The 22348-nt window shown below is 39.0% G+C and overlaps 1 protein-coding gene across 2 annotated transcripts in view; it reads right to left on the bottom strand.

Annotated features, from left to right (window-relative positions):
• The window catches only part of arid1b (AT rich interactive domain 1B (SWI1-like)), a 583262-nt gene that overhangs the window by 189400 nt on the left and 371514 nt on the right, over window positions 1-22348 (bottom strand). For both annotated transcript variants that reach the window (XM_043696151.1, XM_043696152.1), the window contains exons 5-6: window positions 18259-18499; window positions 4206-4295 (exon numbers count right to left, since the gene is read on the bottom strand). In XM_043696151.1, the coding sequence (XP_043552086.1) occupies window positions 4206-4295; window positions 18259-18499 (331 nt within the window). The remainder of the gene's footprint in view (window positions 1-4205; window positions 4296-18258; window positions 18500-22348) is intronic.

Here is a 22348-nt window from a genome sequence, read left to right as displayed (position 1 = left end):
AATCACAGGCTGCTGTTTTCCCTTGCTTTTTTTCTGATCAGGACAACTGCATCTCTATGAAATATTACTAAATCACTCACAAGCACTCTACAGTTACTATAATGCGTTTCCATTCACTCATTCATAAAACTGCATTTTTTGTAGTACATTTTACTCTTCTAAGATAAACTAAATTAAATATGCCTTCCAACCCATTACTGTTTCTTTATACCCCATGCTGGAAACAGTTTAGACCTGTTTCTGTATCAAAGGCTACCCCTGAATAAATGTTAATACTGTAACCTACTCAGAACAATGCCAGCACACATCATCATGTCTCCATATCTCACTCCAAACTATGAAAAGATTAACCGTCTCTCGGGACCTGGATCGCAGAACATTAAACAGTTTCCTCCACTAGTATGTACTTTTAAAACACATATTAAAAAGTATCAAAACAGCATTTCCATGAAACTGCATGAATGTAAGGCTAAGAACTGTCAAAACCGACAATAGTAAATGAAATCTCACAACCCAGCGGCAGATCAGATTAATATCCTCCATACCTTTCTTTAGTACATGTATAATTTCTCATTATTTAGAACATAAAGGTGTAGTATTTTTACTAACATTACTAACTTTGAAGATAAAAGGACTAACATCTTTTACTTATGCAAACTCAGACCAGACAGACATTCTAATCCCATCAGGAGTAACAGCCAGCATTTAGCAAGTGCTTAACTATCTCCTGCTTTCCCAGGACAGATATCACGCAAATGTGTGGACAATAGATACAACTATGTAACACCGTAGTGCTAAAATTTAAATGTCTGTAACAACTATGTACAAAAGAGGCCACTGTAAAACTGTACTTTGGATTCCCTCGCCATCTCAAACTGTGTACTAGGATGCTCAATAAAGAGGCTACTTTCTCCACTCGCCGATCTTGGTTGTTATTGAACACGATCCCTTAATCTCACAAGTGAACCTATCAGCAATGAGAACAGAACTGCAACAGCCTGTGATTGGAAAAGGAATGCCCCACTGATTCAGTTATTTCCACATGCAGGGGTGACATTCCTCAGACTGACCACCTGCAATTTTGTCAGGCACATTGGGGCTTCTGGAAACAAGTTCAACCCTTACCCTTATGCATTGCAAATACTGGTGGTGGAAACAGATTTGATAATAACTTGTAAAAGGACATTGGGTAAATATTTCAAGGCAGGAACGTCACAGAGTCATACAGCACAGAATCAGATCTTTTGGTCCAACCAGTCCACGCCAAACATAATCCCAAAATAAACTTGTCCCACCTGCCTGCTCCTGGTCCATATCCTTCCAAACCTTTCCTATTCACATACTTATCCAAATATCTTTTAAATGTCGTAACTGTACCCACATCCACCACGTCCTCAGAAGCCCACTCCATATACAAATCACCTGCTGTGTAAAACATCAGACCCTCATGTCTTTTTTAAAATCTCCTTCCTCTCATCTTAAAAATGTGCCCGCTAGTCATGAAATCCCCCTCCTATGGAAAGTGCTTATCTATACCTTTCTTTATATTTCATACTTCTGTAACGTTGCCCCTCAACCTCCTACACCCCAGTGAAAAAAGACCCAGCCTTTCTTTATAACTCAAACGTTCTGTACCTGGCAAGATTCTGATAAATTTCTTCTGAACCCTTTTCAGCTTAATAATATCCTTCCTATAACTGTACAACCAGAACTGGACACAGTATTCCAGAAAAGGCCTCACCAATGTAGGCAAACGAAATCCCCAGGTCCCCCCATTCCAGAACACCACCAAATATACAAGCCCTGCCCTGGTTAGCTGCATCAAAATGCAACACTTAGCATCCAACCAGATCGAACTCCATCTGCCACGTTTTAGCTCTTCTAAACAGTAGAGGTTGTGGGCTTGAAAGATGTTTCCTGAGGATCTTTGCTGAATTCCTGCAGTGCATCCCACTGATAACGCATACTGCCGCTACTGAGCGCAGGCGGTGGACAGAGTGGATGCCCATGGATTTATTTATTTATTCATTCATTTTGTGAAATGTGAGTGTCGCTACCTGGCCAGTATTTATTACCCATTGCTAGTTGCTCTTGAGAAGGCGGTGGCAGGCTGCCATCTTGAACGGCAGCAGCCCACCTGCTGTGGGTTGTGAATTCCAGGCTTTTCACCCAACAACAGTAAAGTAATGGGGATATATTTCCAAGTCAGAATGGTTAGTGATTTGGAGATGAACTTGAAAGTGGTGATGTTCCCACATATCTACTGCCGTTACCTTTCCAGATGAAAGCTGGTGTGTGTTTGAAAGGCATTATCTCAGGATCTATGGTGAATTTCTGTAGTGCATCTTGTAGGTAGTAACACTGTTGCTCCTGAGGTGGTGGAGGGAACGGATTTTGATGGATGTAGTACCAATCAAGCAGGCTGCTTCGCCCTGAATGGTGTCAAGCTTCTTGAGTGTTGTTGGGGCTGCACTTGTCTGCGCAAGTGGGGGATATTCCATCACACCCTGACCTGTGCACTGCAGATGGTGGACAGGCCCAGGGAGCCAGGTGATGTGTTACTCGCTGAGCATTCCTAGTGTCTGACCTGCTCACCACAGCCACTGTGCCCATGTATTGAGTCCCCGGTCAACCACTACCCCCAGTATGCCGACAGTGGAGCATTCAGCAATTGCAAAACTACTGAATGCCAAGGAGGGGCAGCCAGGCTGTTTCCCACCAGTAACAGTCACAGCCCTGCAACTGTGTGATGCGAATGCCACCTGCCACCTTTCAGCCCAAGCCCAGAGAGTGGGGAATGATTAAGGCTATGGGACTAAATCAACAGCTTTTACAAAAAGCAAGCTGGGCACAATGTACACAATATGCTCCTTCTATACTTAAAGATTGTACAATTGCTGTTAGGCCACTTTTGGAACATTGTGTGCAATTCTGATCTCCATCCTACAGAAAGGATGTTGTGAAACTTGAAAGAGTTCAGAGAAGATTTGCAAGGGTGTTGCCAGGTTTGGAGGGTTTGAGCTACAGGGAGGGGCTGTTTTCCCTGGACATCATAGAGATGTATAAGGTCATGAGGAGCATGGATAGGGTAAATAGACAAGGTGTTTCCCATGGAGTGGGTAAGTCCAAAACTAGACGGTATAGGTTTAGGGTGAGAGAGGAAAGATTTAAAAGTGACCAGAGGGGCAACTTTTACACGCATAGGGTCGTGCATGTATGGAATGAGCTGCCAGAGGAAGTGGTGGCAGCTGGTACAATTACAACATTTAAAAGGCATCTGGATGGGCATATGAATAGAAAGGGCTTACAGGTATATGTCTCCAGCATCTGCAGACCTCACTTTCTCCTTACAGGTATATGGACCACGCATGGGCAAGTGGGACTAGATTAACTTAAGATATTTGGTTGGCATGGATGAGTTGGACTGAAGGGTCTGTTTCCATGCTGTACATCTCTATGATTCTAAGTTAGTCAGACATATATTTCTGTGGCATAAAATGGCACAGAAAATCGGAATTTTCTCTTAATACTATACATGTGTGCATATTTACACATAGACAAGCATGCAAACCTTTTGGATTATGAACAATACCATTACTGGAGAAATTTACTAGAAAATTTGTGTTTGTATTGTTATACTTAATCTTACAAATGCAGTGAAAAATAGCTTAACTTTAAAATACATTACTTCGGATCAAAGGCTTAGAAAGCAAGTAGTTCAATTTTGACAAAATATATTTATAATCACACCATATTGCATTCCAGATGTAAATACATTAAGATATAGTAGCTGCTGCAATTCTAACAAAAAATGGTTAGTTTGTAATGGGTACACAAACTTTTAATTTATTTCATAATTTCATACATGTTCGAATTGCAGGATAATTAAGGTTAATCTGCAAATTAATTTTAAAATCAACTAAAATCTGTGATCACACTGAAAAAAACTCAATTAGTGAAACATTCTATTACAAAAGCGCTAATTTGTAAAACGTGCATGCTCTGTAAAACATGAAGCTGCTAAGTTTTAAGCTTTGACCATGAGGTATTGACTGTGCTTATTTTCAAATTAACAAAAAAAGCAGCAAATTGTTAATGGTATGGTTATTAGTGAAATATTTAAAATTAAAAATATTGTCTTTGTTTAATTTGATCAAAAGTAGCAGCATCCGTTTAAAGTCAGAAATCATATTAAAACAACCAACCTCGATCCTGTGACATAGGTGACTGACTCATGATAGGATGAGAACTAGCATCTGATTGGCTATTGGGAGGTTGAGCTGGCATTGGAGCTCCTGCATTGTGAAGAGATACAGACAATGCAACAGCATTTTAATTTATTAAACATAGAATAAAAGAAAAGAGACAATCTATAATTTACTGATTCAAACTTGAGGAAACCGAAAATATCCATCATTTAAAAGCAAGTATACTGCAGTCTCTCTCTTTTGTTGACTACGGTGGAAAATTCATTTTATGAAGCCACAGTTTAAGAAATAAACATTTCTTGGAAATCACCATTCAATTGCAACTTTGCATTGCTAAAAGTGATCCACGTCGTCTTCCACGGCAGAAAATTAACACACTACTAAATCACCATAGATGAATGAAGATTGAGAGTAAAGGATGAAACACACAATACACACACAGACAGCAGGGGACAATATTACTTTGGAATAAAAAAAAACAAATTTTAAAATTTTCAGTTAACAATAAATTTGGAAAGAGTGGGAAAGTAGAAACTAGGAAATGTTAACAAACTTGTAGAATGGACATTTACAACTGGCAAATGAATTTCAACACAGATACATGCGAAGCAAGAAAAATAAGGAAGTTGCATATGAAGAGTCAAAGTGGGGTAGAAGAGCAAAGGGTTCTGGGAGTGAAATTACTTAATTTATGTAGCAACGCAGTTTGACAAGACCATAAAAAGCAAACAAAGCACGAGGGTTTATATCTAGATGGACAGAATTGAAAAGTAAAGAAGTGGAGTTGTACTGAACAATTGTTGGACTACATCTTGTATATAATTATGATAAATGCAGTTTAAAAAGGTGTAGAGACATTGGAAAGTTTTCAAAAAATAATACAGGAGGATCCCAGACTGCAGTGTACCTATTATGAAAGAATCAATCAGGTGGTGGATCTCTTCTTTCTGAAATGTAAGGGACAACTTGAAAAGAAGTCTTAAAATTATGGAAGCTTTTCAGAGACTGGACTCAGAATATTTCCACATTGGGAAGAACAAAACCCAGAATCCATTAATTAAAGATAGACATAAAGAAATCAACTAGGGAATTCAGAAATAAAACTTCTTCACCCTGAGATTGGTAAGAATATGAAACTCAAGTGTGGTTTTTGTTACCAACAGTGAGCCAGACCAGACTGCTGCTCTCGATCTCCAGATGCTGCAGTCTGAAGCCAGGTCTTATAGGGACAGTGCTACTTCAGGCTATTCTTTAAGGCCATCTCAAGTCTTCCCCACTAAAAATCAGCAGCCTTGCATCAACTATGCTGAAATCTTGTGTATGACCTAAGTAGCTGGAGCCTAGAAAACATGGCTACAAACTGCACCATCTGAGCAAGGAAAGCAGCACAGCGGGTCACTGATGGGCAACAGACTGGCAGAATTGAGAAGACAAATGCTGTGCAGAAGCACGAAGATAAGCAAAAGCATAGAGTAGCCAGTCAGTAGGTTGATTAGTTTTCATTTATATGTACAATAACAGACTACATTTATAAAGTTTGAAACATTTAGTTTCTGTTGGTTTTAATTTTTTTTTGCTTTATGGCAAAGCCAACAGTGTAATAGTCAATTACAGTTGGAAGGTAGTTTGACAAATGGGGGACTGGAAGTTGCATCTGCTTGTATGCAGTCAGGTAAGTTGCTCAGGGACAAGTCTTAATCAGAAAGGGTCTGCCTTTTTTTCAGAATTCATTTGTGGGAGACAGGCATCACTGGCTAGTTGAGCATTTATTGCGAATTTCTAATAGCCCTGGGGAAAGTGGTAGTGAGCTGTCTTCTTGAATTGCTCCAGTTCAAGGCGCACACACACAATGCTGTCAGGATGGAAGTCTAAGTGCTGCCTCCCATCTAGATTGCCTCAGACCTACTTCTTATAAAGCCAATGGCAACAGTTACACACTCATGGTGATGAGGTTCTGCACCATGAATCTTGACACCCTCACTACCAAGTACTGCTGTACTCCTTCAGAGAGGTTCCAAGTAGTGGAAACATTATTCCGGCCTGTCAATGGTATGCTTTATCACATCCTAGTGGCTTTTCACTGTTTGCAAACTGCCCATCTGTATGTATGTTGTGCACCAAAATCATCAGTCATGTGGTTAATGAATCATAGAATCCCTATAGTGCATAAAGAGGACATTTGGCCCATCACGTCTGCACTGACCCTCTGAAGAGCATCACACCCAAATCCAGCACACCCCACTCCATTTCCGTATTTATTGTACTTAATCCACCTAGACTGCACATCCCTGGACACTACGATACAATTTAGCAAGGCCAATCCACCTAACCTGCACATCTCTGGACTGTGGCAAAAAACTGGAGTACATGGCAGAAATCCATGCAGACATGGGGAGAATGTGCAAATTCCGCACAGGTAGTCACCTATGGCTGAAACTGAATACGGGTCCCGGATGTTCTGAGGCAGCAATGCTAACCACTGAGCTACCATGCCACCTGTAAACCACTATGTCGCCTGTGGAGAGCTTTTGTTGCCCCAGTTGCATATTTTGGTCTGTTGCACAGCAGAAATGCAGCTAGCATAGTAGATTGCAGAAGAGGGATGGCATACGACTGTTGCAAGCATACCCAATATTGGCATGAATGATTAACGGTGTTGTGTCACACACTAACTGGATTTGAAGGAAAAATCTTTTTCAGTTGCAGTAGATCTTAGAGTTAACGTACAATGCATGCAACATGACGTGCATAATCAGTGATGTGCTACATTATGAAGTCTGTGGTTCTCGGGGGAAAAAATGAAATATAGTCAGTCTTGTTCGAATACAGCCTTCATTTGCTCCCCTACTTAAGTGGACAATATACTGCAGGGTAATAGGTCCAGCATCAGTCTGACACACAAAAATTGATGGCTAAGGTTACCATTGGAAATACAGTCCTCACCCCACTCCACGGTTGCAGTTATTGTTCTGGCAGGTAGCAATTTAATTACACTGCCCTGATTGAAATTCTGACAACCCCAACACTGCTCCTCTTTGAACATCCTTGAATGTTAAGGCATCTTGCTTATAACCCCTTTCCCACTTCTCTCCAGCATGGTCAATGATCGTACATTACATTCCAAGAAGACTGTTGACTATTGCATTGATACCTTCTGCTAAAGCTTTAAAGTCAGGATAACTTCTTCAGTACTTGCCAGATCACTTTCTGTTAACTTCAGCAACTTAAAACCCTAGAAAGTTCAAAGTTCTTGTACAGTAAACACAGCAGTGAGTAGAATTAAATTAGCAGCTAGTTGACCTCATCAAATTGAACTGGCAAAGATGGTGGGAGGATGCAGAGATGAGGGATCCTTGTTGTTGCTGAATTTGTGCTCAGTCCCGAGGCATTACGTGAGTATCAACTGAAGCACTGAGCTCCAGAACAGCAGTTCTAGTATGAAAGATGTGTTGCAAGGTAATTAACTTCACAATCTGCCTACTCTGCAAACTTCAAGTGAATGCTCTCCACATTTGTTCTGTATGATTTGAACTAGATGTGTGCGCACACACCACGGAACCCATTTGGAAGTTTAAAAGCCCATGAAAGGCACAAAATACAGATTTTGCGAATGCAAATTTTAACCCGTAAGGTGGCACAGTGGTTCAACCTACTTTTCAACACAGATTAAAGAAATGAGATCAGAAATGAAATGGATCAATAAGCTTTACCCGGTCAGGAGAGAGAGAGATCCATCTGGAGTGAAACACAAACCATGTAAGTCCATAGTTTAGGGAATTTGGAGGCAGCATGGGCATTTGGTGCAGAGGGAACAGGTGCTTGTTGTTTGATTTTCTTTTTGGCCCACAGTTTGTAAAGTTCTTTTAAAACAGGATAAATTTAAGTCCAGAATCAGGGACCCAGCACAAAAGAGTGACATCACAGAGAAACCATAAGTTAATTAGTTGGTGATAATCAAATAAGTAGCTAACTATTAGAGGTTACTTTCACATCAAAGTCAAATGGGGAAAATATTCATCAATTACAAAATAAAAAACCAGTAAGAACATTTGAAAAAATAAATTTAGTAATAAAATAAAGATGCAAGGCTGGCAATTTGTTGTACATGCACCTGTGGGAGCTGGTGGACCTCATTGCGGTTCATATTGACATCTGTAGAAGTGTTGGTTATTTCAGGAAAGCTGACTCAGAGTTGATGAGTTGGAATCTGAGCTTTGAATACTGTGACACATCAGGGAGGGGAGACGGTTACCTAGATCATAGAACCATGTAGAAGAAGCCACTCAAGAGGGGAGAGAAATGTATAATATAGTTGCAATCGGTGATAATATAGTCAGGGGAATAAATACTGTTCTTCGTGGCCAGGATCAAGAAACCCAAAAGGAGGTATTGCCTGGCTGGCTTCAGGATATCTTATCTGGGCTGCTGAAGAACTTGGAGTGGGAGGGGAACCAGTTGTCATGGTCCATGCAGGTACCAGTAATATAGGTAGAAAGTGGAAAGAGGTTCTGCTGAACAAATATCAGTAGCTAGGGATTAAATTAAAACGCAGAACCAAAAAGGTAATAATTTCTGGATTGCTACTTGAGCTATGAGCAAACTGGCACAGGTCAACAAGATTAACATGTGGTTCAGAGACTGGTGTGGGAAATATAGGTTTGAATTCTTGGGACACTGACAACAGTACTGCAGAAAGAGGGCGCTATTCCTTCTGCATCATATGGGAATTGCATGATGAAGGCTGTGTATAGGGCTTTAAACAAAATATAGGGGGATGGGTTCAGTGGCATGGAAAATTACAGAAATGGTGGGTGCAGAGGTCATTAAAGTTTCCAGAACAAGTAATGGGGGATGAAATATGGAAAAGGGTCAGGAACATAACTTTAGGTACAGCAGATGTGAGAAGGATGGCAATCAACACAGGAGTAAGGGCGTTGGACTTAAATGCACACAACATGCAAAACAAGGTAAATGATCTTGTAGTGCAGATTGAAATTGGCAGGTACAATGTTGCAGTTATCATAGAGATGTGGCTGCAAGGGAATCAAGGTCGGGGAACTAAATATTGAAGGATAAGAGTCCTATCGAAAGGACAGGCAGATGGGCAGAGGGGTGGGGTTGCTTTGTTACTAAGAAATGAAATTAAATTAATAGCAACGTTATATAGAATTGGAAGACATGAAATCTGTGCGGGTAGGAATTGAGGAACTGCAAAACGATGGGACTGTTAATCCAGAGATCCAGATAATGTTCAGGGGACCTGGGTTTGAAACCCATCATGGCAGGTGGTGGAATTTGAATTTAGTAAGAAAAAAATCCGAGATTAAGAGTCTAAAGATGACCATGAAACCATTGTCAGTTCAGGGAAAACGCATCTGGTTCACTAATGCCCTTTAGGAAAGGAAACTGCCAGCCTTACCTGGTCTGGGCTACACGTGACTCCAGACCCACAGCAATGTGGTTGACTAATAATTACCCCCAGGCAATTAGGGATGGGCAATAAATGCTAGCCTACATAGCAACGCCCTCATCCCGTGAATGAATAAAAACCAAAGACCCTGATGGGACTGGTGTACAGGCCTCCTAAGGTTTTGGAAAGAAAATAAATCAGGAGATAGAAGTAGCATGTGAAAAAGGCACAATTACAATAAGCAAGGGGGGTTTCCAATATGTCGGTATGACTGGGAAAATCAAGTTGACTGTGAACCTCAAGAAAAGGAATTCATGTAATGCCAACGTAATTTTTTTTGGAGCAGCTTGTATTACAACCTACTAGGGAACAGATAATTCTGGACTTGATGATATATAATGAAACAGACTTGATTAGGGAGCCCAAGACGAAGGACTTCCTAGGGTTCAGTGACCATAATATGATAGAATTCACCCTGCAGTTGGAGAAGGAGAAGCTGGAATCAGATGTAACAGTTACAATTGAGTAAAGGTACTACAAAGACATCAAGGAGGGGCTGGCTAGAAATGATTGGAAGGGCAGTGTAGTGACTGGAATGACTGCCAGGTGGATCTCATTGACTAGAAGATCCTTGATTGGGGTTGTTAACCTGGGCCAACCAGGGAACCCTGGCTGACAGAGACTATTCATTCTGGGAATGACTCTGAGCTGGCTGATCAGAGCCCACGTACTGTGCACCTGTAAATAAAGAGTGACTTGGTAATGAGATACCAGTCTCTGTGAAGTTGCTTTGGGAGCCAAATAGGAAGAAAGTGGAACAATATAGTAGGAGTTTCTGTGATAATTCAGAAAGCACATCATTTCAAGGAAGAAACAACATGCTAAGGGGAGGACGAGGGAACCTTGGCTGACAAGGCAAGTCCAGGACAGCATAAAAGAAAAAGCATACAATGTGAAGGTTAGTGGGAAGCTAGAGGATTGGAAAGCCTTCAAAAACCAGAAAGGGGTAACTAAAAAATACATGGGGAGAACATGAATTATGATAGTAAGCTAAGATAAAAGAAGATGACAACTTTTTTGAGATATATAAAAGATAAAAGAGGACATTAGATTGCTTGAAAATGAGCTGGAGAAGTAGTAATGAAGAACAAGGAAATGGCAAAGGAATTGATTAGGTACTTTGCATTAGTTTTCACAGTGGAAGACACCAGCAGCATACCAGAACCTCAAGAACAGGGAGCAGTGGTGAGTGTAATGCCCATGACTAAGGAGAAGGTTCTAGGTAAGCTGAAAGGTGTGAAGGTGGATAAATTACCCAGGCCAGATCAACTATACTCCAGAGTTCTGAAGGAGATAGCTGAGGAGACTGTGGTGGTATTGGTGATAGCCTTTCAAGAATCACTGGAGTCAGGGAAAGTCTCAGAGGACTGGAAAATCACCTGTTTAAGGGAGGCAGACAATAGAAAACTATAGGTTAGCCTGACTTTAAAATCTTACGAATAACTCTAAAGTCCATTAGTAAGGTTGAGATTGTGGAGTACTTAGAAGTGCATGGGAAAATAGGGCTGAGTCAGCACAGCTTCATCGAGGGGAGGTCAAGACTGAGATATGTTAGAATCTTTTGAGGAAGTAACAAGCACATTAGGCAAAGGAGAGCCAGTAAGTGTGATCTATTTGCATTTTCAGGAGGCCTTTGACAAGGTGCCTCATGGGAGGCTGCTGGACAAGATGAGAGCCTATGATGTTAGGGGCAAGATACTGGCACAGAGAGTATCTGCTGACTGGCAGAAGGCAAAAAATTGTCTTTTTTGGGATGGCAGCTGGATGCTAGTAAAATTCTGCAGCGTCTGTGTTGGGACCTCAACTATTCATGTTATACATTAATGATCTGGATAAAGGAACTGAAGGCATTGGTGCTAAGTTTGCAGATGACAAAGGTTGTTGTTGGGATAGGTAATGTTGAGGTGGTGGGGAGGCTGCAGAAAGGCTTGGAAAGTTAGGATGGAATTGGCAGATGGAATATAATTTGAGAAAGTGAGATGCACTAAAATAGGAAAAATAGAGGCGTAGTCTATTTTCTGAATTGGTTAAAGCTTCAGAAACCTGAAGCACAAAGGGACTTGGGAGTCCTAATACAGGATTCCCTTGGAGGTTCAGTTGGTAGGAAGATAAATGCAATGTTTGCACTTATTTCGGGAGGGTTAGAATATAAGAGTAGAAATGTACTTGCTGAGGCTGTATAAGGCTCTGGTCAAACGCCATACGGAATATTGTGAGCAGCTTTGGGCCTTGTATTTAAGGATGGATGCGCTGGCTTTGGAGGGGATCCAGAGGAGATTTATGTGAATGATCTGAGGAATGAAGGACTTGTCATATGGGGAGCAGTTGAAGAATCTGGGTATGTACTCAATGGAATTTAAAAGAATGAGGGGTGAATCTCATTGAAACTTACAAAATACTAAGAGTCCTGCATAGAATGGCCGTGGAGAAGGATGTTTCCATTAGTACGAGACACTAGGACCCATGGGTACAGCCTCAGTGAAGCGATGACTTCAGTGAAGAGATGAGAAAGAATTTCTTCTGCCAGAGAATAATTAATCTGTGGAATTCATTGTCACAGAAGGCTTTTGACACTAAGATAATTAAGTGTATTAAATATAGGGTCTTGACTGTAAGGGAATCAGGAGTTCTGGGGAGAAGACAGGAAAATGGGGTTGAGAAACATTATCAGCCTATGATCAAATGGTGGAGCAGACTTGATCAGCCAGATGGCCTAATTCTACTCCAATATATCTTATGGAGAGTCTGTTCTACATGCAGAGGATTCTAAGGTAGTGTCTATACAACATTGCTGAACTGCGATGATTAGGCTAATGCCTGAAAGTTCACCTCTCTGGGTCTGTTTCAGGGTATTTGAGTTTATTTTGTTACTAATCACTGAGTCTGTACAACTTTACCAGCATCAAATAAAGTGAATCAAGTTGAGATATTTAAGACAATGAACAGTTTCTTGAGCATAGATTCCTTCCAAAACAAAACAAACTTGACTGTAATGCTGTCTAAAATAAAACCAAAAAAAAAAGAAACAATGCCTTTGTATAGAGAAACAAAAGCATATACGTTACTGCAACTCCAACAGTTAATTTCTTTTTCAGGCAAATTAATTGTGTTTTATTTTTATTTGCACAAGACTGTTAATTAGATTTTTAAAATTACCAAGCAAAGGCATAAAGTTAAATGGACGAAAGCTAACATTAGTACACTAATTATTTGGGCTTGCTGGAATTTGATTTTCACAAAATAGCAATGCAAATATATAGTGTCAGGATGCAGACTTTTTAGTTCTGACTTTTACATCAATGGCAAGTCAATCTAGTTGGGGTAGTCTCATTGTTAATAGTGTGTATTGGCTGCTACATAAATACACTGTCAGAAAATCCTATCCACAATCCATCACAAGCACACAAATCAATATTCCCAATGTTAAAAAAAAATCTAAAGTTACTGAGCTCATGCTTTTCTGCTCAGTAATAATCTTGAATTTCTTTCAGATTAACATAAAATATAAGCTTAATTCTTGATCAAATGCAAAGAGGGTTGATTAAGACTACTTGAGAGTTGTACATTTCTAAAAACAACTGGGAGAAAAATATAACACCTCAAACCTGTCAAATAGATGTTTTTTTAAAAATGTCATTATGAATAACTTGAACAGAACGAAAGCCTTCCTTTAAACAATAAATCATTAATTCTATCATTAACATATTTTACATTGCTAATGAACAAAGGTATGCATTGGTTTGAAACAACTGGGTTTAAAATTGAAATTAATATCCAAGTTTATGGTAGCACATAAATAGGATTATGTACATTAACATTTAAAATAGTACATGATCTATGAATTTTAATTTTATCTGGGTTGTACCTATGAGTTCAAACCTTCAGCTGACTGGAACCTAAGTTACAGTTTTGAACTTGATTACTTGAATCCGTGTCACACAAAAGTAGCAGGCAATAACCATCTTCAATAAAGGAATATCCAAACACTTCTCCTCAAAGTCATTACCAGTCCTGAGTTGCTCATCGTAGACCATCAGAATTAAGCAATTTGGCCCATCAAATCTGCTCCGCCATTTGATCATGGTTGGTATGTTCCACAACTCCATTCTCTTGCCTTCTCCCCTTAACTCTGATCCCCATACTAATAAAGAACCTATCTCAGTCTTAAATACACTCAATGACTCAGCCTCCACATTCTTCTGCGACAATGAGTTCCACAGATTTACCAGCCTCTGAAGAAATTCCTCATCTCAGTTCTTCACTCTGAGGCTGTGTCCTCAGATCCTAATCTCTCCTACTAGTGGAAACATCATCTCCACATCCACTTTACACACATCTCTTAATATTCCGCAAGTTTTGATCATCCTTCTAAGCTCCTGGGATTCACCACTCATCAGAAACTCAGTTGTGGTGATTTTGTGGTGAATGACTCATCTCCTGCTTCTCAAAACCTGTCCACCACCTTAAAGACATATGATGGAATATTCCCCACTTGAATTAATCAATATGCCTTGAATAAAATCTAAGACGTTCAGGATCTTTATTGGTCAGTGCATTGGGGATAGGAGTTGGGAGTTCATATAGTGCTGTCCAAGACATTGGTTAGGCCACGTTTGGAATAATGCATTTAATTCTGGTCTCCTTGCTATAGGAAGGATGTTGTGAAACTTGAAAGGGTCCAGAAAAGATTTACAAGGATGTTGCCAGTGTTCATGGGTTTGAACTTTAGGGAGAGGCTGAACAGGTTTCAATGAAGTTTGATTGGTTGATGGTACAAGAACTAAGGGGATACAGATTCAAGGTTTAGCACAAGCGATGCAAGAGGATGTAATGAAGAACATTTTTACATCGTGAGAGTGATAATGATCTGAAACTCACAATTAGGGTGGTGGAAACAGAGACATTGAATGATTTCAAAATAAAATTGGATGGGCGTGAGTGCAGACTAATCTTGCAGTGCTATGGAGATCGACTGGGAAAACTGGACTGACTGGATTGTTTTAAATGTGCTGCCTTCTTATAAGCTTTAATAAAGGTTTTAGTGATTGGGGTCTGAGTGATTTAGAGTTAGCAGATTGACTGCAATAGTAGGCTAGTTGGAACTTGTTGCATGCTGATTCTGTTCTTTGCAGAATCTCCAGTACACTTAATACCTCCTGGGTGGCCATGTTTGTAGCAGTAGCATCAAAGCTCAATTTCGAAGTTTCAATGCTAGTAAATAGGGAATTCTTAGCTATCAAACACTCAGGACCAACAGAGAAGGAAAAAAGCAGAAAGTCAAGTCTACATTAATTAAATATGATGTTACAGTTTGCAATAGAAAAGGATATCCTGGATGGTTCCAGGACTGAATGTATTTGGCTTGAGAGCACAGAGGAAGTTGTTATTATGCTGCCAGGTTGTTACAGTGAAAAGGAGATAGTTGACCAGATAGTTGACAAAAGTGTGCAAATAGAATACGGCATCAGAAGATTTTAATCATCCTAATAGTGACTGGAAAACATCATACTATTAAAGGTAGAGGAAAGAAATCTCCAATGACTACAGGAAAACTCTCATCAAATACGTTTTTCATCAAACAAGAAAGGAAATAGTTTTGAACCTGGTCCTGGGAAATACTGCAGGTCTGATGGAGTGTGTTACACCACAAGATCATTTAGTGAACAGTGGCCATAACATTACTTGATTTCGAATAATTATGGGAAGAGTCCAGAAAAACTGAATACAAATGCTCAAGGCAGGAAAACTAATTGCAGTGATTTAAGAAGAGACCAGGTACAGATAGCTTAGAAAAGGCTTGACAAGTATTAAGAGATTAATGGAAGGTAACCAGGGAAGAGATAATTAGGTACAAAACAATGCATGTTCCTTTGAAAAGAAAAGTTAGCCAAAGCATATCAAAGTTAAAACAAACCAAAAAACAAGAATGTTTTATGGATTTGGACTTAGGTCTTGGGCTTTGAATCAAATGTCATCTAGAAAATACACACGTATTAAGATCCTCAGGAGTTTCTAGTCTAATCTGTATATTTGAAAATGCTGCAATAAATATTAAATAATGTAAAAAGTAGCATCTGTGTTAATATTTTTGTTAAGAAAGTAACCATTTTAGAAATGACATAATTTTGTATATATTGTACAACAGGTGAGGCATATATTTTTAACATTTTACCATAAATTCACTGTAGGTTCTGGAAATGATTTATGCCTTTAAAGGAGCTATATGCTGTTTTATTGGGCAATAATTAGATCACTTATATTTCTGGCAAAGCTTCAGGCCTACTTTAAAAGCATTATAGCAGAAAAACCAATAGTTATAAAAAGACATTAAAAATTGAGACCTTCATTATTTTATTTTTTTCATGTTTGGTTTGGAACTGAAAGTTGAAGTTAAACTTTGAGCTTTCACCACCAAAATGTTTTGGAAAGGAAGATAGAACAAAAAAAAAACGGATGTGTGTTTACAGGAACTGGCCTGAAAAGATAATTATGGGTTGACTGCTACTCTCAGAACACAACAGACTTTTCAGTATCAATACGCTCAGGGATTGGCAGCCTGTTAGACACGGAATGGATTAAGGGCGGAACTGTGCTGATTTGCCAGTCACAAAGAATGTTCGAAAAAGACAGTTTGAACTGGTTTGGTCTCGGTTTCTTTTATATTCATTCACAGGACATGGACATGGCTTGCTGGGCCAGCATTTATTGTCCATCCCTAACTGCCCAAGACACATGTCAAGAGTCAACCATGTTACTGTGGACCTGCAGTCATATTTAGGCCAGTTCAAGTGAGGATAATAGTTCTCTTCCCTAAAGGACATTAGTAAACTAAATGGGGTTTTTCTTACAATCTACAATATTTTCACAGTTATCATTAGACTCTAATTCCAGATGATTATTGAATTCAAATTCCACCATCTGCCACGGCAGGATTCAAACTTGAAATCCTCAGAACATTACCTAGCTCTCCTGATCAACAGTCTAGAGATGATACCATTAGGCCATCACCTCCCTTTGTTTTGGTCAGAAGAGAGTGTGGTTGTAAAGGTGCTGAACGGAGTTTTGGTTGCTTTCTAGTTTATATCCAGTTATCGAGTTTATGAAAGGTTTGGGAAAAGATCCACAAACTATGAGACATATGTAGAAGCATCCAGTGATCTGTGGAAGCTGTTTGCGTGAATCAGTGACTTTGGAATTCAAGCAAGACTTACAGTTTACTTGCCTGTGAACATCTCCATTAACCAAGATTTATGAAGGTTTGGTACCTATTACGAAAACATTGAACAAGACAATTACAATTTTTTTTTAAAGTGGTCCCTTAACTGTGTCTGTCTGTCTACAAGAGTGCAGAGGGGGTTGGGTTCATTGATATTGAGTAGATTGCCTTGTTGCTTATCCATGGTCTGCTAAAGTGACATTATTAATGCTAAATTGCCAATTTAAATTTGTAAAGTTTGGTGAGGAACAATTGCACAACTGAGGGAAATTGAACATTTATTAAAATTTTAATTTTAATATGTTGCAAATCCACAGATAGGGAGGATGATTTGATTTGGCCTGCTGTCTGTGTCATAATAATACATCATGGGAGTAAGACTAAGGAAAGAAAAACAATGCAAGAGCTGATCGTTGGTGTGTAGATCATTAAAGTTGGCAGGATAAACAGGTACGAGGGAAACAAATAAAATCCTTTGTTTTATATTCAAGGGCACATAATACAAAAGGGAAGAGTCAGTACTGAACTTAAATCTCTCATGTGACAGCTGAAGTATTGTACAGGGAGTCTCTGATTTATGAATGTCCAACTTAACAAATGCTCATATTTATAAACACAATCTCATACAAGGATGTAATTTTAAAGGCCCAACATACAAACATTTTCTGTACTTATGAACCCGTTCGCAACCAGAGCCCGTATGCTCTTTATCCACTATAAGAAGGATGCAAAAGCAACAGAAAAAGTTCAGTAACACGAATGTTACCTGAATGATTGAGTTAAGAGGAGATAGTTGAGAAATTTTTTTACAACAGCTGAACAGGTTAAGAAGTAGCCCAATAGATTTCTTAAAGATTACAAGGGATAATTAAAATTAAGAGTGATAGAATATTTCCAATGATTGGTATTAAAACAGAAAGTGCTGGAAATACTCAAAAAAAAGAGTTACTATTACAAGACCAATTTGACTCTTCTTTCGAATCCGTTAACCATGGATGACTCCAGCCTTAAACTTTCTCCAGCACTTTCTGCTTATATCCCAATTGGTAAACTGGAGAATAATTGGTATAAAATTAAGATATTCAGAATAAAAACTTGAGAAGTATAAAAATATGCTTACACAGAATAACATTGTATAATTTTTCTGAATGAAACTTTTGATAAAACAGCCAGATATTCTTTTGAAAAGAATTTAAGCAGATGTATGAAGAACAGAAATAACAAAAGCAAGTAGGAGTTAGAGATTAGACGAGGTGGAGCATATGAAAAAGAACAATACACAAACTTCAAAGGCCAAATGTTACTGTACAAAAAGACCATTCTATTATTCTAGAACATCTACCCAAAACAAAATATACAATTACCTGGTACACCTGCTGGGGACAGGGGTCCAGACCTGGACTGATTGCTTCCAACAGGAGAACCAACTGGAGAGGGGGAGGGGCCCCGGATACCAGACAGGTGAGGAGAAGCATGAGGGGAGAAGGGAGATTGTGCAGGATTACTTGGTTCTCCTTGGCCACTTGAGGATCCTGAAGCACTCACTCCAGAACTTAGTGTACCTTCTGTCCCTGTTGGTAAATCGTCGATGGATCCAGATAAATCCTAGCAAAACAAAAAGTCACAATTAGGTGCATATTTAGACAACAACACAATGTAAGAATGCCAATAATCTAACAGAAAGTATGAAATGACATGGTCAGTTAATATTTTATGACACTTGTGACCTTTTACATCACCATATGAAAGTGCTAGGTCCTTTACAAAATATTGAGTTTTTGAATTTATTTCCATTCAATAACAGACTAAACTATTTGTGGTTTTTTAAAATGAAAACAATCTTGTTTCTGGTTATTATACCTGTGACTTTGCAGTTCAAACATAATCATAGTAAAGGCAGAGTTAAAGCATCAGCACAGATTTGTTTTAAACTGCCTGATAGATTTGAACCTCTGTCTAGTCTTGGGCCTAATCATAACCCTTAAATCATACATAACATGGAAGCTATCTTCGGTAGTGTTTATATTGTAGAATCATTTTTCATTCCATGACTACTTAACTGATTCTCAAACTTGATATTATTTAGAATGAACATTACCACTTAAAAGTCATAAATCCAAGGACTGACCTGTAAAGATGTTAATGTTTATGTATCCAAATAATGTATCCAATGAAATGTGACAGAACATTCTAATCTGTACTGGAATGCAGTCATTGCATGTTAGTACAATGGAAGAACTCAACTGCAACGGGTGTTGGAAAAGGCCACACTCGCTGAACAAACACAATTCAAGTTACAATTCTCAATTTTATTTACCAATTGGCCATATGTTAAGTTTCCACAAAGGTTTGCAAAATAAATGGTATGGAGTTCAATGTCCTGGGCTCAAGTCAGGTCCCAGTCCAGCAAGGTATCAGATAAGCTGGACAATTCATTTAAACTATAAATGTTAACAGACAACTTTCATGATTATTCCTTGTGCTTTCATTACACTTGCCAAGTAACAGTACCAAACATTCTAATGCTTAATGCAAAGCATTTCAAGATTCTTTGTCCTATAAATGACTTTGTAACTAGTATATTAAGCAGTGTAGTAATATTTCTGACTCGAGATGGAATAGGATCTATTGAGTATCATAGGGAGTGTTACAATGATGAGTGCAGCTTGTGAAGTGTCTATAAAGCAGATTCCTGCTATTTTCTGAGTCATATCAGCAGCTATTATTTTACTAACCCCTGCAGGAATGTTAGAATGACAGGAGACAGTACATATTCTTCGTGAATTTCTACAGAAATCTGATGCAACTCATTCAGATAAGTTCTCTCTTCCTTTATGTTCTCCACCTATGAACTGTATTACATTGAATTAAATGAATACAACTAAAACAAACAAAAAGTTTCAACTTGTTTTCTATGATTATTGGCCTTTGTTAGCTTTTAAAAACATAATTTGCACGACGCACATGGCTCTACCAATTTGCATTGTGGGTAATCAAGAATCTATTATTAGTACTGCCCACCTCCATAGGTTTATCTTTTTCCTGGCATTTGCTTCATATTTGTAGGTCTGATTGGATTTCTGCCAATAGAAATTCATAGGTCACTTATAAAAGTACAGCATTTCTGAGTGTGAGATGTTTCTGTCTGAACAGAATCTTTTTCCCTCAAAATACTACAGCTCCCCAAACACGCATACAACATATTTAAGCAGAAACTTCAAGTTCCAGCTCAGCAACTACATCTTGTAGAATGCCCCAACGCATTGTTTCAAATTAGCAAATTGCACACTGAACCAACACAATCTACTGCCAGTTTCTATTGGAGATTGAATGCTGGCTTCAAGTTAAATCTGTCTTGTATGAAACCAAGATTTCAGAAGAGTGTTTTGTTGCACTGGTTCTAATTACTGAGTGAATGATTACGTAAGTTTTGTAATTCATGGCAAATCTGTTATTAGTATTATTGAGATTTAGCAGTAGTAAAACACAGAAATACAAAGATACAATAACACAGAATTATATAGCACACGGAACAGGCCCTTTGCTCCACCAATGCTGCACCTACACCATGCCTTTCTCAACTAAAAATCTTTTGCCTCTACGTGGTCTGTATCCACTATTCCCTGCCTATTCATATATCAAAGATACCTCTTAAATGTATCTACTTTCACCACCTCCTGTTGTATAAAAAAAACTTGCCTCTCATATCTCCTTTTAAACGTATTTCCATTTACCTTAAACCTATATCTGCTAGTAACTGACATTTCTATCCTGGGAAAAAGCCTCTGATTTTCCATTCTAGCCATGCCTCATAATTTTGTTCTATCACATCACCACGTATCCTTTGCTGTTCAAGTGAAAGCAAATCAAGTTTGTCTAAACGTTGCACATAGCCAATGCCATCCAAACCAGAAAACATGTTAAAAAATTTCTGCACCCTCTGCAAAGCATCCACATCCTTCATGTAAACATGACATAAGAACTGTGTGTCACAGAACTGTGCACAAATATGGCATAATTAATGTTCAATACAGCTGCAACATGATTTGCCAATTTTTATACTTTATGCCTGACCAATGAAGGCAAGTATGCCTTCTTGGCCATTTTATCCACTTGTTTTGCCAATTTCAGGGAACTGTGGATCTGTACACATAGATCTCTCTTTATGTTGATGGAACTAAGGGTTCTGCCATTTACTGTATACTTCTCTCCTACATTAGACTTTCCAAAGTACATCACCTTGCATTTGTCCAATTAAACACCACCTGCCATTATTCCACCCAAGTCACCATCTTATATCCTGCTGTAACCACCAACAATCCTCCTCACTATCCACAGCTCCCCCAATCATTGTGACATCTGCAAACTTACTAATCAGACCACCTATTTTCTCCTCCAAAGCATTTACATATATTACAAACAACAGGGGTCCCAGCACGAATCACTGCAGAACACCAATGGTCACAGATCTCCAGTCAGAAGAATACCCTTCCACTGCTACTCTGTCTTTTAAAGACTAATCCAGTTCTGTATTCATTTAATCAGCTCACCGCGTATCCCATGTGACTTCACATTTTATATCTGCCTGCCATGGGGGAACCTTGTCAAAGGTCTTGTGAAAATACATAGCAATAACACATCTACTGCGCTACCCTCAATCATCTTTGCCACTTTGTCAAAAAATTTAATTAAGTTTGTGAGACATGATCTTTCCTGCACAATGCCATACTGCCTATAGCTAATAAGGCCAAATGTGAGTAAATCCTGTCCCAAAGTATCTTCAATAATTTCCCTACCACTGATGTACGGATCAATGGCCTGTAATTTCCCTGTTGCCCTTAAACAAATGAACATTGTTGGCTATTCTCCAGTCCTCTGGGACTTCTGTGACTAAAGAGGAATCAGAGATTTCATACGAGGCCACAGAAATGTCATCACCAGACTCCCTCAGCATTCTAGGATAGATCCCATCTGATTCTGGTGACTTGTCTACCTTAATGCGTTTTGAAATACCTAACACCTCTTCCTATTTCACATTGCCATGCTCCAGAACACCAACATACCCCTCCCAAGACACTCTATTCATCATGTTCTTCTCCTTTGTGAATACTGATGCAAAGTATTCATTAAGGACCTCACACATTTCCTCTGGCTCCACGCACAAAATTCCTTCTTTTGTCCTTGAGTGGACCTACCCTTTCCCTAGCTCCCCTGTTGTCCTTATATATGTATAAAATGCCATGGGATTACCCTTAATCCTATTTGCCATTGTCTCTTTTAGCCCTAATTCCTCGAGTTCTTTTCTGCTATCGTTGTATTTTTCGAGCAGTCTGTCTGTCTTCCACTTCCTCAACCCTCTGTATGCCTTTTTCTTTTGACAAAGCACTCACTCTCTCAACTCTGAGAAGAGAAGTTGAGAGTCAAGAACAGCCCTTCATAAGGAATGAGCACTTT

This window comes from Chiloscyllium plagiosum, chromosome 9, assembly GCF_004010195.1.
Source record: "Chiloscyllium plagiosum isolate BGI_BamShark_2017 chromosome 9, ASM401019v2, whole genome shotgun sequence".
In the NCBI taxonomy this organism is placed as follows: domain Eukaryota; kingdom Metazoa; phylum Chordata; class Chondrichthyes; order Orectolobiformes; family Hemiscylliidae; genus Chiloscyllium; species Chiloscyllium plagiosum.
Note: the sequence above shows the minus strand (reverse complement) of the source record. Positions and strands in the feature narration are given on the sequence as shown.